This window comes from Perca fluviatilis, chromosome 22, assembly GCF_010015445.1.
Source record: "Perca fluviatilis chromosome 22, GENO_Pfluv_1.0, whole genome shotgun sequence".
Lineage (NCBI taxonomy): Eukaryota > Metazoa > Chordata > Actinopteri > Perciformes > Percidae > Perca > Perca fluviatilis.
In genome coordinates this window covers 23,113,307-23,131,522 of record NC_053133.1, presented here as the reverse complement: position 1 = coordinate 23,131,522, position 18,216 = coordinate 23,113,307, and the positions used below count along the sequence as shown (strand labels likewise).

The 18,216-nt window shown below is 42.7% G+C and overlaps 1 protein-coding gene across 3 annotated transcripts in view; it reads left to right on the top strand.

Annotated features, from left to right (window-relative positions):
• The window catches only part of LOC120552656 (cadherin-18), a 179,392-nt gene extending 176,513 nt beyond the window's left edge, over positions 1 to 2,879 (top strand). For all 3 annotated transcript variants that reach the window (XM_039790844.1, XM_039790843.1, XM_039790845.1), the window contains exon 12: positions 2,043 to 2,879. In XM_039790844.1, the coding sequence (XP_039646778.1) occupies positions 2,043 to 2,548 (506 nt within the window). In that variant the 3' untranslated portion in view covers positions 2,549 to 2,879. The remainder of the gene's footprint in view (positions 1 to 2,042) is intronic.
• The last annotated feature ends 15,337 nt before the right edge of the window (positions 2,880 to 18,216 follow it).

Below are 18,216 nucleotides of genomic sequence, written 5' to 3'. Positions count from 1 at the left end.
AATGCTTTACAGTAGTAGGGGACTACATCTAATTTTTGTTCATAGGGGCTCCCTGACGAGTATCTGTATTGCCCCCATAAAAGGGGGATTTATTGCACTGTATAGGTTCCCAGTAGTTTTTCAGTGTGTTTTGGTCCACTTATTCAGTACTACTACACTTTGAATGGAGTTATTCTTACCCGCCCATGTGAACTGAAGGAATAAAGGCTCCAGTCATTTTCATTTAAAACCATTAAACAATGGAATCGACTCCCAGGCAGTCTAAAGTTGTCTGTAGATTTGAATAATTTCTCTCAAAACTTAAAGAAATACATCCTCGATAACCAGCTGTGTGAGCATCAGCACACTTAAAAGTTTACAAATGTAATATTGAAGTAAATGATTTTGACTATGTTGTATATATTTTAGGCTGTGATGGTTTTTTGATTAGTTTTTTATTTAAACATCTGATTAGTTTAATCTTGCATGTATTTGTTAGTACTATTGACAGTTATTTGTTATATATTGTTTTAATATTGTGTGCACCTGCCTGGGGACTGCAGATGGAAACTAGCATTAGCTAACTCTGGTACAAAACATCTTTTCGTAAGATTAATGTATTTTGTACATTGTCCCTGACAAATAAACTAATTAAATACAATTAAATAAATAAGTAAACAGTTGAAGCTTGGAGTCAACACACCTTTAGTCTTAGTCTACTCAGGGGGCTTAAATCTTCTCTTTGAAATTGCTTTATATAGTCTGTCTACATCATTCCTTATTTAACACAACATGTATAGAAAAATGTATTGCGTGAGTAAATAAAGTAGATTAGCCAAATGCATCATTGCATCCTTGACATTATAAAAGCTGAAACCTCTACCTCCTGTTAATCCACCACCACCACCTCTCTGTCTCTCTGTCGAGCTCTCACCTTGAATGTGTTATAAAGAGTCTCATCCTGAGAGGCTTATTTAATGCAGTAGTGTTGATGGTTACGTAAATATAGCATATAACAGTTAACGGATGTGGAACGCCAGGATGCTGAAAACATTTACATGCACCTTTTAAAAAAATAAATAATAAGGGTTGTTCATCAGTTCAATTTCTCGTTTTTCCCTCCTGCTAATATTCAATGCAATTTGATTGTGAAGCAAAAATGCCTCTGCAGTAACACTGATCTAGCTCGCTCAATGCAGCATAATGAACTTCTTTAAGATATTGCACTGCTGTACTTATGCACTTCCCTCGCTTATGCCATTTTATTAAATGGATGTTAGTGTTAACATCAGTGCAGTGAGGGTATCATTAACCCAAAGAACTATAACTCTCATTAGTTGTAGGAACAAGTTACAAGCTGTAGCATGTCAGCGTATATTACTCGGCTTCATGACATAATAACCCGTTGGAAAATATATTTCACACTGGAAGATTCTTATCTGCAGAGACATTTAGCAACATCATGCTATATTTTCTTTAATGTGGCACAATGGCTCATTCTTTTCCATCACTGGCTTCACCTTAAACTAAAAGATGATTACATGAGACATTCCTCCACATGCTGACACCCTGTTTTGCATTTTGGCTGGATGTGAGATCAAATTTGCTTCTGCAGATGATGATAGTGTGTATATTGTCATCATCTCAACAGCTTGCATTCAAAGTTAAAGTACATCAATGCTAATGCCGGCTATTTCGAAATTATTGATTTACAACTCTTTAACGCCTGGTTAGTTTTAGTGTCGGAAAATAGGATAAATATGCACATAAAGTCGGCTCGTCTTTATTTGGTCGGCTGTTTACAAAGTCATAGCTGAGCATGGTAACCACATTCAGCTGTTCTGTATTATGTGATGTGGTTCTGCTGAGCTGTTTGTCAATTTCAAGTGTTGACAAAAGCAATTTTCTTTTCTTTCTGACTTTTGTCTACAACTATTAAGTCAGTTTATTGTATAAAGTTATTTTCGTGAATTATACATGAGAATTTTTTTTAAGGATATTATCCTCAGAACTTTTTTTTAACTGCAAGTACTGATACAAAAAAAAAATCTTCTCCTTTGCAGCAATCGTGGTTCTCTTCGTCACACTGAGACGGAGCAAGAAAGAGCCCCTTATTATCTCCGAAGAGGACATCCGAGAGAACGTGGTCACCTACGACGACGAGGGCGGAGGCGAGGAGGACACCGAGGCCTTTGACATGATCGCCCTGCGCAACCCAGCCGCCGCCGAAGAGCTCAAGTTCCGGCGGGACGTTCGCCCAGAGGCGAGAAAACACTGCGCCACGCCCCGCAGCCGCCGGACCAAGGCGGTGGAGCTGGACGAGGTGGACGTGCACGAGTTCATCAAGCAGAGACTGGTGGAGGCCGACGTGGACACCAGCGTGCCGCCCTACGACTCCCTCCAGACCTACGCTTACGAGGGCCAGGGCTCACCCACGGGATCCATCAGCCCTTTAGACACTCCCGGGACACAATCAGAGCAGGATTATAACTATCTGGACGACTGGGGGCCTGAGTTCCAGAAACTGGCAGAACTCTACGGAGAGGCAGATTCAGATGTGACGACCTAGTCGGCGATTTCGCTCCTGTGCAAACCAAATCTGTTTGAAATACGTTTTTTTTTTTCAAATTTTCAGTGGACACTATAAACAAACAGAGATGCTTTCACACTGTTCTGGTGGTTTACGACTTTTACTGTTGAACTCAAAAGACTGCTATTTTTTTTTTTTTCTTTTTCATTTTGTCGCTTTGGATTATTGGTCGTTCATCTGGAAGTATTAAAACAGATTTTAAGATGGAAGAACAACAATATGGGGGAAAAGGAAAAGGAAATTTTCCTTGGTGTATATTTTTTATTGCTCAATAAAGTCCTAAAATCCACATGAGTGGATATGTGAAAAATGTGTACATTTGTCTTCTTCCTCCACAAATGGATATACAATATAGCATACAGTTAAGTTTATCATGGTGGGAGGCATTACCAAAGGTGCTTGTGATTCACCAAGCAGAGGATGATGCTATGCCAGCCATATGCACAATAATGACATCTCCAGTCTTCCAATATGTTTTGCGTCATTTCTTTCATGTTGCCATTATCTTTTAAACACTCAGCAATCAGCCATATGTGTTAACATATGTTATTTCTTTCCAAGCTTCTTTGATATTAACTGAAAAGAGGCAAGTGGCAAATCCAACTTTATGTGGAACACATTGCCACAACTAGCATCTTTAATATATACAGCATTGTACTCATCAGTTAAAGGAGAACAATGAATATGATTTGACTTTTTCCCAAAGCCAAAAATGTTCAGCTAAAGCTTAAACCTGCAACCCAACCAAGATGTAAAACATGTTGCTTCCCCACAAATAGCAGCAGCAGACTTTTTTATGGAGCCACAGAACCAAAAAATAAAACCTTGCTATCCCACAGTTTCCCCCGGATCTCCTCATGGTCAGCTTTCCAATTCATGAGGCGTCCGTGAGCCCCTCTATACGAGCCAGTCTCTCTGCATCGGCTCATTAATTTTATTTCGTGCGTGACGCTTTTCGCAATGGGACTGCTTAAGGAGATAGTGGGTATACACTCTTTAGATGGTGCAGAGGAACTTTGTGCTGTGTCCTAAAATGAACACGTACTAATATGAACAGGCTTTTCAGTGACTACGTTTACAAGCTGTCAATTTTCGGGTTATGGTCGGGTTAAGGTCACTATTCGGGTTTCTGAAACATTTGGAATAACCCGTTTACATGCGTGAGCAGAGAGAGTTACTCCTGTATACATGGCATTTGTAATCAATTGGCAATATCCCGATGTACACGGCGACGCATGGTTAGCGTCTGGACGTACGGACAAACCCTGCTTCGCGTAACTTTTCGGTTACCTTCTTATAAATCTCACTATCTCGGTACTTTCTGCCGTCAACAAAAGACATTGTATTCATGGTTTTCACCACACTAATAAAGAAATTGGTTTCCTCCTCGCTCCAAAAGTGTGGTCTCGCCATGTTTACCTCTACTTCTTGTTTACTTCCGGTATACTGCGCGCAGGTTTTCTGGCGCATACAAGAAGTTCCTCTACTCAAAAGACCAAGATTCCTTGCGAATAGAACATGCGCAGAACACAAATCAATGTTCCTTTTGATGGGGATATGCCGATACGCGTTTGCATGACCAAAATTTCAGGTTAGAAAAGGGGTAACCCAGGGATCATTTTCGGGTTTTTAAAACCGGAATATGAGCATATTCACGTTTTTGCCGGTGTTTACATGGCTGTGCGCGACCGGGTTATTGCTAATATTCCGGTTTTGAACGGGTTATTGGCTGCATGTAAACGTAGTCAGTGTTAAGTGTTGACGCTGGAGAAGTGAAGTGTAAAAGTGAGTATACTCAGTACACATACTAAACTTGCACAGTTGTGCTGATGTTCATTTCTTGTAAGTAAGTAAGTACAGTATAAAGAGTGTTTTAATTTCTTGTATTGAAATTGCCAAAACAGTATATTACAAAATTTGTATTTTGCCTATACTGCATAGCACTAGTATATTGTTTTAATTTGGGTCATGCAAAAGAGGAAGAGTGTGCTGAGCAAACTTGTTCAAACTGCATTTACTGATTATTCACCACATTCTCACTCCCAACTCGTCAACTGACGCTTGGTCAGGACCCCTTTGTGTGATTTTTAATGCTGTGGGTGACGACCCCTTGGCGTCACTTTTTAAGGCTCTGAGTATAACTCTTGCGTAATTTTTTTCAACGTGCTTAGTCGAGGGTGGGGTTTAAAGGTGTATGTTTAAGTAGTCTATATTCACGACGTTCCACTTCCAGGATTGCTCCGGTGCTGCCGGAAGTCCTACTTTTTGGCCGGATTCCGTCACATTCTTCTTTTTGTTGGAATTTTAAACTCTGGTGGATTTCTGAGGACTATGGTTAAGTACTCCTCAGATCTCTGCAGGGTAAATCCAGACAGCTAGCTAGACTATCTGTCCAATCGGAGTTTTCTGTTGCACGACTAAAACTTTTAAAAGAACACGTTCCACTAAAACAAGTTCTTTCCTGAGGCTATTTTGCAGCGGCGCAGGGGCTCCTTCCAGCGCTTAGCCCCGCCCATGACGATTGTGATTGGTTTAAAGAAATGGCAATAAACCAGAGCACATTTTTCTCCCATCCCGGAATGCTGTGTGGACTAGCCAGACCCTCCTCCGCAGCGCTGTAGAGGAAGGTCTGGCAATGTGAGACTAATGTTTAAGTGACAAATGGGACACAAACGGGACACGAGCCCCAGTGTCCTGGGAGAAAGTTCTTTGTTGTTTGCGAAAGTGCCTCGTGCGTCGGTATCTGACGCTGAGGACCACTGACCAAGCTTCAGTATGTTGACGAGTTGGGAGTGAGAAAGGCTTGGATTTTTTTGGCCACTTGGAGGCAGCTGAAACAAGCTGACATATTATCACCTCTTGATATGGCAAACCTCTTAGGGTTAATTATTCAGTACCTGCCAAATAAAACGTGAAAGATCTTCGTCACGTTTTAATTTGCAGTACATGATTTCCTGTCGGTGTAATAGTGAAGTCTTGCCTTCTCTATAAGAAATCTTGTCTGACATGTCCCATTCAAAGTACCAGATAGTGACATCTTTATGATACTTTATAGGACATCAAATGGAAGGAACACCACCATCCCTGACATCCATTAGGGAATAAAGAATCATCGCGCCATTATTATGTAATACGTCTAAGAGACAAGAAAACTAAAACTTCAAAGTGCTGTCATTTTCTCGGCGGGGGGAGTTTAAGTAGCCAGTTCACCTCCAAACGCTACGATGTGCTTTCATTTTGTGCTATTAAGCATTTTCTAAAAAGGGGTCATGTCTGCAAAGTTCAGTAGCTGCCACGAATGGTGAATGTCTCATTTTGCAACGAAACTCCCCAGCTCTCTGTGTAACAATGACGGGAAACAAGGAGTGCTCTAGCACTAACTTTGAAATTTGATCACTTATACAGTACATGGTGTTTCTGTACATGCCGATTAGTTATCTCCACCCAACCCTGACTCTTCTGACCTGTCATGCTCTTGTTGAGTGTTGTTTCCTTCAGAAACTCCGACGATGGTCTCAAGAAAGACTCAGAAAAGATGATACATATTTTAGACCCTCCGCTCGTACCTCTTGACATAACAACTCTCTTCTTTCCATAACAATCCTGCCTTTCGCTCTTCTTCCTCGTATTTCTCGCTCATTATTTCCCTCTGCTCTGAAAATGACTGTGTTTTTCTCTTTTTCACAATTGGATTGAAACGAGGAAACGAGCACAGAAATTCCTCCAACATTTGAGAGGAGCCTGAGGGCTGGCCCACGGCAAAGGTCATATAAGGTAGCCAAAGGCAAGCATAGAAGTTCTCAAACGGACATTCAGTAGCTTTTTCTATGCTTGAGTTTCAATGTGAGGCATTGTGTATATTGCATTGCAGTGCTCGAATTGTGTTTGATTGGACTCTGAATTAATTATCAGATGAATGCAGCCGCAGCATCAAACTATCTCCCCCCCTACCTTTTTTAAGTATTTATTTCCCATTCTTCATAAAAAAACATTTTCTCCTAGTGTGGTTGTCAAGGGAAACATAGCCCACAAAACTGCAACTTTTCTTTCTCCCTCAGGCAACACATAGGTGAATACCTACCCTGGATGGTGGTGATTGTAAACTGGAAATTTCTATGGCAGTTTTGGAAAAAGGGAGACTTGCTCTGGAAGATGGATAGCGGCCCCCATACAGCAGAAGAGTGTTGGGAATGGTAAAATAGTCTGTAAGCTATAAAATACAATTATTAAATGTTTGTGACCTGAATCAAAGCACTGTCATTTATTTGTGTTGGGATTCCCAAGGGAGACTCTCAGGTGCCTAAAAACTCATTTGTATATTGGTCTCAATAACAAAATAAGCATTCAAAGGGCAGTCCACCGATTATACACATTGTAATCATTGTACTTCTTATTGTGTGTACTACTCAGCCAGTGAAAAGCAGTGGAATCATTTCTTCTGTGGCTTTTTAATTTTTTAACAGAACAGATATTTTGAAAGAAAGTTATAAACCATAGAGGTGGAGTTTGAAAGATGAGTGTATGTATTTACCAGGCAGGAAGGGTTTAAAAAAAAAAAATTCCAAAATGCATTAGTATAGGATCCAGCATATGCAGAAATGTTCACCATTCTTGAAATCATTGGAGCAAAGCCTTTTGAATTATTCTAGTGGGGAAATTATGAATATTAATCAGTTAGTTGGGAGAAAATTGACAATTTTGATAATCATTTTAATTATTTGTCAAGCAAAAATACCAAACATTCTCTGGTTCGAGCTTCTCAGGTGTGAGGATATTCTTCTTTTCTTTGTTTTGTATGGTATCAATTGAATGTTTGTTTTTTGACTGTTGAGTGGATGAACTAAGCTACACTGAAGACATCTTTTTTCAGTTTTGAGTGCTTGTTGTGGGTCTTTCTCACAATTTCTCCGAGGTGTTCTTTGAAAAAAGGAATAATGATGAACGGATCGATCAATAATTGAAATAATCAGTAGTATCCGTGCTAATTTCTTTATTTAATATATACAGTTTCTGTATTTTTCATACTTATACAGACAGTTAAGGTTGGAGCTATGTTTGACCAATGAGCACAAGTATCCAACAGCAAGTTCAGTATTGTAGCTCATAATTTTAAAACCCTAACATGAACTGACTTTTGTACAGTTGATGATGTTTAAGTCAATAAACAGCCCTAGAGCAGGAAATCATTAACTACTTCTAAATGATTTAGTTGCATGCCGATCTTACGATGTGTAATTAAGGAGCCTACTCGATTCGAAGGCACTGAATTTGACCCTTAATGGACACTGTAGTCTGTACACTGCACTGCAGTATCGCTGTGCCAGACTAATGACATGAAATCAACATAATTTCCTCGTCGGATGCAGTGACGTTCCATTGTACACAGCATGTTCTTATCACATCCATAGGCATGCAATTTGTGTAGACGATAAATCTTGTGAATAAAGCTTTTTAAGAGGGGAAGAGAGGGGAGGGAATTTTTCATCCATGACTGCAAAAACTAATCTTGTGGCAATTAGTTACTTGTTAGGTAATTAAGCATATGTGACACTTAACGGAAACAAGTTTCAGCTGAGAAATGTACTCAAATGTTAATTAATTAAAAAGCGGTGTAAAGTTTCCAGAGTGCCAAATTGCGCTTTTGTACAGAAAACGAATGGCAAGATAAGTGTTAGACACCGAGAGGGGTTTACATGGATTAAACCGTCACTCCCTGAATAAAGATTTCTTCCTTTTAGAGCCACAATCTATCAAAGCTCTGCCCATATGTTTCCCAGATAAGGCAAGGGTAATATCTCACAGGCGTATGAGGATATGTGTTGGGGAAATAGCTCCCGAGGTTTTATCTTTTGTCAAAAGAAGCAGAATGGATTATCTAAGAAAATAGCAACCCTATTGCAAGTGGTGATGGTTCCCATAATGTTCCGTTAAAACCCCCGTATCTTTTGGTTGAGCAGCCATGCATCATACAGTAGACTTTGTTTGCAGAGCATGCTTGCATACCAAAACGGCTTTAATTGCACTTTGCATATCAGGTCAAGGATGGATGTGCATATATGGTTGTGTATCAGGCTGCCTGAGATGTAAGGGGAGATTTTTGTTTTCATTTTTTAGTTTTTCAGTGTGTTGTGTAAGCTAAGACCTTAGGGCCAGCAGAGCCAGCCGGTGCTACTTTTCATATCGTTTGAGGTCAGAGGCTTCTCAGAAGGTTTGAAGCCTTCACATAGGGGTATGATTTAGTGGAGGAGGGCTTTGCATATTATAAATGTTCATGACTCTGGAGTATGTGAAGGTGAATTGAAAATAAAAGATCAAAGAGACTAAAAATCCTTTCAAATTCAAGCTTGCGATCATTAAAGTTGTTTTATCCAAAAGTTTGGGAACGCTGAGGTTTGTTTGCTGTTGAGAAAGTTCTTTGTACAAGTTGGAGTTTTGACTTTAAGATGCAAAGCGACTTCATCAGTCACATCTTCTTCCATGACAGGTGAGAGGCCATAATGTGCAAAAACTGTATGCCTGTGAATTCAGGTTTTGAAAATAAGTCTATTCAGAAAGTACAATTACATAACTGATTGTGGAGCTTTTTCATGCCTTGGGAAAGGGTAAAAAAAAGGCTATAAATTTGTTGATTAGCATTTGTCTCCCCGACACGTTACCTCTGCCTTAATAAATAATTTCCAATGAAATGAGAGAACAAACAATGAAGAATCATGGTTCAAAACAGCACCGTTCAGTGAGACAGCTGACCTACATAGCCTTAAAAAGTTATGCAGGGGAGGCGTGAGGACAGGCTGCTGCAGACTTTCTTCACTAGCGTGTGACTAATAAAAAGCTACATCATGAAACTGAAACCTCTTAATGAATATGAGACAGATTCATGTGCTGCTTAATGCACATATAATGAACCACAAATTCCCTCAAAATGTTATTCAGTTAGTATGTTAGCTAGACTAAGATAATTGCATTTGCCTACAGAATTGTATTCGTTTATTTTGTAGAATCCTGGAAGTTAAATGAAAGGATGAAAACTCATTTTGTATGTACTGACATTTGGTGTTGCTAATTCCCCATTAATACCATTATATACAGTATTAAAGATAACCAGCTATGCCAACAACACATGCTTGTTTGTACCAAACAGGCAAAACACTGATTGTTAGCTGTAGCTAGTTAGTTATGGACATACAGTATGTGTGTTTTTGTGTCAAAGCCTCTGCATGAGCTCATAACCTACCAGAACTTCTTTAATTATCCTCCAAAATGTTCATGAATTATATTTATCAAGTCTCATGAGAACTTTGTTTGCTAAAGTTGGAATATTTTCAGCTTGTGTGAAGGTCTTAGAGAAAACTTCTAAAAGAATATTTTTTTTAAATACCACAACGTATGTTTACTTTCAGTATGTTGAACCATGTTAAATGGAATTATTGCTGATTATTTTGACAATTTAAAACCTGCTTTGTCCACATTCGGGTTTGCTGTAGTGTCGCATTGCCAGACCTTCCCCCACAGCGCTGTGGAGGAGGGTCTGGCTAGTCCACACAGCGTTCCGGGATGGGATAAAAACGTGCTCTGGTTCATTTCTTTAAACCAATCACAATTGTCTTTGGTGCCGGAAGGAGCAACGTTGCCTCTGCAAAATAGCCTCAGGAAAGAACTTGTTTTGGTGGAACATGTGTACGTTCAAAGGTTGTTTTAGTCGTGCAACAGAAAACTCAGATTTGACAGATAGTCTAGGTAGCTGTCTCGATTTACCCTCCAGAGAGCTGAGGAGCAGTTAACCATAGTCCTCAAACTCCATAGTCCATAAATTCACCGGAGTTAAAAATACCAACACAAAGAAAGCGTAAGGTGATGAACATCCGACCAAAATGAGGGACATCTGGCGGAAGTTCCGGCGGCACCTGAACAATCCCGGAACTGAATCGTAGTCGATGTAAACAAGGTTTGCTACTTAGCAGTCTTCTACTTCTTTACCCAGCGGGTGTATTACTCGGTGCATTACATCCACTAACCGTCAAAGTAGTGGAAGAGTACATTTGTATTTACTCTATATGCATTTGCACTGCCTCCAAAATTTGCAACATGTTTGTCTGAATACACCTTTCAACTTACTTTTTTTCATAGTTAAATCAGTTCATTTAGTATTTAGCGAATGCCTTGGCGTGTGATACATTCACTGTTGTCCTTCATTACAGCTTAAAAAATGTCGAGCATCTGAAGCTTGTTTGCTCAGAGGGGTGCATACCACCAGGTGCCTTCTCTGATACACAGTAAGTCTTTCAATCTGAGGTCTAGGACTTCATGAGGGTGTAACATGTTCAAAGAATCATGTTTCACCCACTCTAGTTACCATCCCTCGCCCAACATGTGCCCTAAGAGATTTCTTAAGGCTCCAACAAGGATCCTCAGTGGCCTCACACCCACAAACACTGCCAGTCCATTTTGATGGAGCTCTAAGCTCAAAGCTGGGGATTGAAAGGTGTGGCGGTGTGTCACGGGGCGGAAGTGGATGTTTTTATTTGAGCATGCTTTTATTGGATTGCTGTGTTTTTATTGTTTGCTGTGGTTTTATCTTTTTATTGCATGCTTTTATTTTGAAATGTGTGAGTGTTTTTAATGTCGGTCACTTCCGCCAATGAACATTTTTAGCAGGCCTAATCAGGCTAAATCACTTGCACCTGGGAGCCAGAGAAGACTGACTGACTGGTTTTCAGATAAAGAGGCAGGACAGCAACAGGAGAAGAGGACATGGGAAAAGAAGAGACACATGGGAAGAGAGGCCATGGTGAACATGAGGGAGGCCTGAGAGATCAAGGAAGATGTGGAGATACGACAGAACACTTGGAATGAGCGGCGAAGCAGATGGGAGATCAGACAAAGACACAAAGGGAAACAACCTTAGAGCGGCCTGAAGCTACAGTGAAGCAACCCAAACACCGACCGCTAGCGGAGAAAGTGGGAGAGTGTGGGACTCTCCCTTCCGCGTAAGTCCCGTTTGAGACCGGTGTTAAGTGGGGATAAACGTGATGAAGTGATAACAGTTGCTGAGGACGTGTTACTGGCCGGAGTTTTTCTGTTGCAGGTTATACCCGGGGAAGGCCGCACAAGGAGAGGAAGCTGGTTGCCAGTAGAAACCTGTGGACTTTGTAAAGTCAAGACTCCCGTTCTGTTGGACCATTTTAGTTGATTTTTAGTTAGTTGGTTTTAGTTTTTTTTAAATCCCTTTTTTAGTACATTTTATTGTTTTACCCTTGTTAAAATAAATGTGGTTTCTTAACTTGTTTTTATTCATTGTTTTGAATGCACCATTTTTACTGCTCTCCCCCGACACAACGAACCTGTTTTAATCTTTTACCTGTTGTAGTTTTAAAGAGGTCCTAGGCCTCAAGCAAAACCTAGGTGGTGTTGTCGGCCCTTTTTACCCCCATTTTTATATATTGGATATTTTAGCTTTAACGTGCCAGAGAAATCCCCCTTTATTACAGGTGGAGTGTTTTTATTCTCCACCTGGGCATTGTTGACCTTGTCCCCCAAGGTTCCTGAATACATCCAACAAGAAAGCAATGCAAGTCAGAACTCCTTACTCTTAAACTCAATACATGTGGAAACTGGTACAGTGCAAATTTACAGTCACTTTACAGGAGAATGAATCTTCTTTCCCACAGCTTTTTGCCTCAGGGGATGAAGGGCCACTGCCGAATGAAGGAGCAATTGTCTTTGGAGTGAGGACTGATTCTGTGTGACTACTAAGTAGGCAAAACATTCCTGAGTCTTTCCACCAACATTAGGATTTGCTACACTAATTAGTCCCTGTTGTGGATTTCTTCTAACGTAAGCTCTCCAACTGAAATTAGAAAGTTCAAATTTTGATTCATCATGAAAAATGACTTCATATTGGTTCTCAGTAGTGAAGTTTTGTGGCATTTTTTAGTGAAGTAGTTTGGAAACTGATACTCTGTTGTTGAGGATGCAGTTTGCCAGTAGAAAACCTTTTGAGTATCTTGGCTTTTTTCCATTTGGCTTGTTCTTGGATGCACATTGCTGTTATGGACTCAGACTTTTGGTCCCCGCTCTTATCACACATGTGCAGTATCATAGTATAAATATGTAGAATGAAAGATTTACTTTACTAATGATCAAATGTTCAACCATTAATGTGAATTTGGCAAATCTAATCAGATCACCTGATGTCTACTTTTTAACCTGAGCTATTTAAAAGATCCCCACATGCTATGAATTTACCAATCAATACCTTTTAGTGTATAACAGGCTATAAGTATTTCCTTTAACCTGTCACACCATAGCAACCATAAACAACACTGGCTCTAGCCGTTTGCTGCTTCCTGTTTGGTGCAGGAGGGAGCGAACCCTTTGGTTGTTGAAAATGTTCACATGATTTTATTTCACCAAGACTTAAAACTTACGATAATATCAAACATGTTCAAGAAAGGAAAAAAGGCTGACTCGGACTCTTGAGTTTTATGACCACCTTACACCAAATGATTGAGACGACGGAGTGCCCCCAACTCTAGCAAGACTCTTATGATATCATTCAGATATTGGAAATTTGTCTGCGACAGTGGAATCGCTTGAAAAGTTGTTTGGTGTTACGCAGAACTATCTGAGAAGCCATCATTGGAAATTGTTTGGAAAAGGGCGTGCAAAATACTTAGCAGGTGATTGGATGACCCATCTGTCTATCAAACTCCTTTGAAACCAGCCGGGTGATCGCGCTAAAACATATTTTCCATGGAGAAAAGCCTACAGTACTTCTGTACTTCTTCTTTTAATAAAGAAAGTTTTGAAATAACTGATGCTATTGCAGCATTGGCTAACGTCTTTATATGCGCCATTTTTGAATTGAACGAACAGTTGCCTCTCTGTGTCGTCACACACACCTTAACCACGTCCTTAGCTGCCAGTAGCTCCTCATAGGACACTGAGTGGTCTGCTGTGGTTCAGACAAAAATGCATTACTTGAAGCCTAAAAAGATGGATTTTTGTGAGATCTCATGATCCCGTGATTGTCATGTGCAAGGTAACAGATAATTTGCTCTATAGCAGGAACCTGTGGTTAAAGGACAGATATGGTTCTTAAGTTACTCCATGTCTTTATCATCTTCTGTTAGAGCATGTTAGATATGAAAACTGTAATACACGAGCGATGGCAGCTGCAAGCAATTTTCACAGCACTTCACTAATAAGAGTGTGGTGATATCTTCCCGACTGTCAACAACCACATAAACAAAACAAATGATTACTGCGGATGCATGTTAAACATTTACAATTCATCTAGGTGCTCTGGTATTCCCCTCTGTTCTGACAGTCGCGAGTCACAACAGTTTAAATGATGAAGTGTGAAAGAAGCCACATGTACTGCACAACATGGAATCTCTGATGTATCAGAACATTATTCCCAGTGCTCAGTGGGTGGATTCATGCTTTACTGCACTGATTTCAAATGAGGTGTGTTTTTATCTTGATAATAATTTGGCCTCTTGTGGGCTTAATATAAGCCGGTGCACTGTCAGCACAGTATGAGCTTGTCGAGGTCTGATCGGTGTTCACGGGCTAAATTCAGTTAAACATCTGTGATGGGAGGTTCCCACTTGATACCCACAAGTACACCTGCCATCTCTCCTTAAAATTCCTTAAGAGCAACACTAGGTCAAATTTTAATGTGACTTACTCAATAAAGAATATATGCAGTGAATCATGCAAAAATGATTCACGCAATAGCTAATCTGTGACTTCACTCCCAGATTTCTAAAAGACGTTTTTGAAGCCTGGGGTTTGGCCAGGAATTATTCATTTAAAAAGGAATGAATTACTAATCTAGCGCAGGCATGCTCAAAAATTTTACTCTCATTACCCTGCTGGGCTCCAAAATCCTTTGCCCCACAGGCGGTAACTTATCAAAACTTAACCAAATGAAGCTCAGCGTAAATTCTTAAAGGAAGACTTCATTCACTTTTCCATCACTCATAATGATAAGCTGTTTCACGGTACGTCACTGGTCAGTAGTAATCAGAACAGCTGTGTTGTTGTTAGTTAAACCAATCAGGGTCGACCATTTGTCGACGAGCCTATCACAGCTTGATACCCTGCTTTAAATCTGCTCTCTCTTCCACGGTTGGCAGTTGTCGTTTCAGGAAATAGAGGCGTGTCGTTTTCCTGACCGGGTTGCATGGCATTCCTGTTTACGCTGTCTTTTGTGCTTTTTGTGGCTGCTATGTCGGATTCTGAGTTGGATCCGGGGTCGGATGGTCCTGGTGGGTGTTTGGACGTGGAGGCTTCCACGGGGTCTCCGGACGGCGTGCGTCGGAGCTCTAGATTGACCGCCGTCTCTGGTTCACTTTCGGGGGAGGCTGACCGGATGTCTTCTCGGCTTCGGGATCGGGGCGTCGTGGCGGCTCCGGGCGTGCTTTCACCGGAGCTTCGGGAGCTGGCTGCTCTTGGCGACTGCCTGTCGCCAGCCCCGTCTGTGGCCACGCCGGTTGCCAGTGGTCGTGGTCGGAAACGGACCAAGAAGGCGGATCCGCTTGCCAGGGCCCCGCGAGACGAGAGCTGCGGCGGCACTCAGCCAGCCGGCTGATACGGCTGTTCCGGGGGTCTCGGATTCCGGGCCTCATCCTCGCGTCACTGCAGTCCCTCGCCGGCTCGATGCAGGCCATGGAGGCTAGGTGCGGGGATGGGGAACGGGACGGCGGGGGTGGCGGTGTCTGGTACTATTACTACCGCTCTGGCTTCCCTGTCTGTGCCAGCGGTGGTCGGTGTTCAGCCGGTGCCTTCTCCTTCCGTGGAACATTGTCATTCCTTGGCCACTGCTGTGCCTTCTCTTTCCCTAGGTAGGCCTTACATCCCTGTGTCTGCTAATATTTCCAGTAGGCTGCGCTCTAAAATTCTGCAGGGCCGTGATGTTAATCTGGTGAGTCTTATTTTGCCGTCCCCGGAGTGTGATAAGTCTCTGGGGGGGGGTTGCGGGGGATTTTCGGCGGTGGTTAAGTCCGCTGACCCTCGGCTGAACAAGGATCTTTCCTTTGGGCAGTTCGTGGTGGCGTTTGGTATATTTCGGGACGTTATTTGTTCCGTGTACCCAGACCGGAGGGTGGAGTTGGATTCGTACCTGGCGTTGGTGGGCGATTTGTTCCTGAGGTACGGGCGGAACTATTTTTGGCAGTACCATAGAGCTTTTTCCGGGAAAGCTGCCGCTCATATTGCCCGTGCCAACGTTCGCCTGGACTGGTCAATTCTGGACACTGAGATCCTGGTTATGGTCGTGGGGGGTGCTCAAGCTATTTTGTGTTCTCACTGCGGGGCTGCGGGACATGTTGCTTCGCTCTGCCCTGGGGGTGTGGGGCAGCCAACCGGCCCGGCCCAGTCGCACCGTGGCGGTCTGCGGTTTCCCGTGTCTGGAGTGGATGCTCGGGGGCGCCAGGTTCATACCTCCAACAATAATCCGATTTGTAATAATTTTAATGAAGGTGTGTGTACTTATGGGAATTGCTGTTTTCTTCACATCTGCAGCGATTGTCGGGATGCTCATCCCAGGTCGGTCTGCCCACGGCGCCCCGCCCCTCGCCGGAAGCCTCGGGGTCAACCTCAAACTGGTTCCAAGACATATTGAAGCTCCATCCCTCTACCCCATTAAATTTACGTGTGTTGGCATCTGAACTGTCTAGTCATCCTAATTCTGTGTTTGTCGATCATCTGCTGTCTGGGCTTTCCCAAGGGTTTCGGGTGGGCGTTCTCGCCGATCCGGAGGTTACATATGTGGCGAAGAATCTTCTTTCGGCTGTTTCTGACCCTGATACGGTGGCTAGGTTGGTTGCGTCTGAGGTTAGCAAAGGGTATATAGTGGGGCCGTTTGATTCCTCTCTTTCGGTGTTTCGGCTACTAGTCCTTTGGGTGTTGCGACTGGGAAATATTCTGGGAAGAAGCGCCTTATATTTGATCTGTCCGCGCCGCGCTGCGGGCCCGTGTTAAGTATCAATAGTCTCATTCCACCGGTCCCTTTCTCCCTTCATTATGCCACTGTTGATGATGCGGTTAAACTTATTAAGTTGGCGGGGAGGGGGGCCTGGCTCTCCAAGGCTGACATTACTGATGCCTTTAAGATAGTCCCTATACATCCTTCGCAGTGGCCTCTTTTTGGCGTCAGGTGGGATTCCAAATACTATTTTGGTGTGCGTCTGACGTTCGGGTGCCGGAGCAGCCCGTGTATTTTTAATCATGTTTCCGAGGCACTTTGCTGGATCCTGCTTAACAGGGTTGGGGTTCCAGCGGTGATTCATTTGCTGGATGATTTTCTTCTCGTTGACCCCCCTGGGGATAGTGTTGGGTCGTTGGGCAAATTGAGACGGTGTTTTCTTTCCCTCGGTGTCCCTCTGTCTGAGGCTAAGACTGTTGGTCCGGTTACGCGGTTGGAGTTTCTGGGCATCACCCTCGACTCGGTGCGCATGGAAGCGTCCCTTCCGGGTGAGAAGTTGGAACGCATTCGTGCCATTGCTGCGTCCTTTGTGCCTGAGTGTCTTGTTACTAAGCGGCGGTTGCTCTCATTGCTGGGGCATTTGAATTTCGCTATGCGCGTTATTCCGCAGGGGCGCTCTTTTATATCCCGGTTGCTGGATTTGGCATCTTCGGTGCCTGGGTTGCATGATGTGTTGTCCCTGGATGACGGGTGCCGGTCTGATTTGCGTTTCTGGTCCCGACTTCTGGATGACTGGAACGGCATTTCGTTTTTCTACGACGACGTAGTATATTCTTCTGATTCGTTGAGGTTTTACACGGATGCTGCACCTTCCGCGGGGTTTGGGGGGTATTTTCAAGGGCAGTGGTTTGCTGGCCACTGGCCTCCCACTTTTTCCCCGGCGGATTCCATTGCTCTATATGAGATTTACCCGATTGCTATAGCTTGCCGCGTCTGGGGCGGTCTGTGGACACGGAAGCGGATTTCAGTCCTGTGTGATAATCAGAGTGTGGTTGACATTATTAATAGAGGGCGCTCAACATGTTGTCAGATAATGCCTCTGATGAGGAGCATCACCTGGTCGTCTGTCACGCACAATTTTATTATTACTGCTTGCCACGCCCCGGGACATCATAACTCTGTGGCTGATGCTTTGTCTCGCTTTCATTTTCAGACCTTTTGGAGCCTCTGCCCGGCAGCCTGGCCTGTACCAGTAGTGCTACCGTTCCACGGAGCTAGCAGTGTATTGATTCCTAATCCCGTGGATGCTTATTTAGTAGCGGCTAGGGAGTATATGAGGAAAGGCTTAGCTGTGTCTACACTGAAAACATATGATTTTGCGTGGTGTACTTTTGCTTTATTCTGTGTGTCTATTGGTGTCCCCTTAAACCTGTTCTCCTTACTAGTGTTTGTGCTTTTATTTGTTATTGTACTGATACTCGTCACTTTAAAACCCCAATATACGAGGGGTTACTGGCCGGCATCCAATTTAATATCAGGTGTTATGATCCATCGTTTCCTAGCTTATTTTCTACCCCGGCTGTTAAACTAATTTTGAAGGGTATCAATAAAGCTCACCCTTCTTCCCAACCATAGGCAACCTATTACTTTGGGTATATTGCATAAATTGGTGGGTGTTCTTAGGCAGGGGGTATTTTCCGCGTATACTGACATG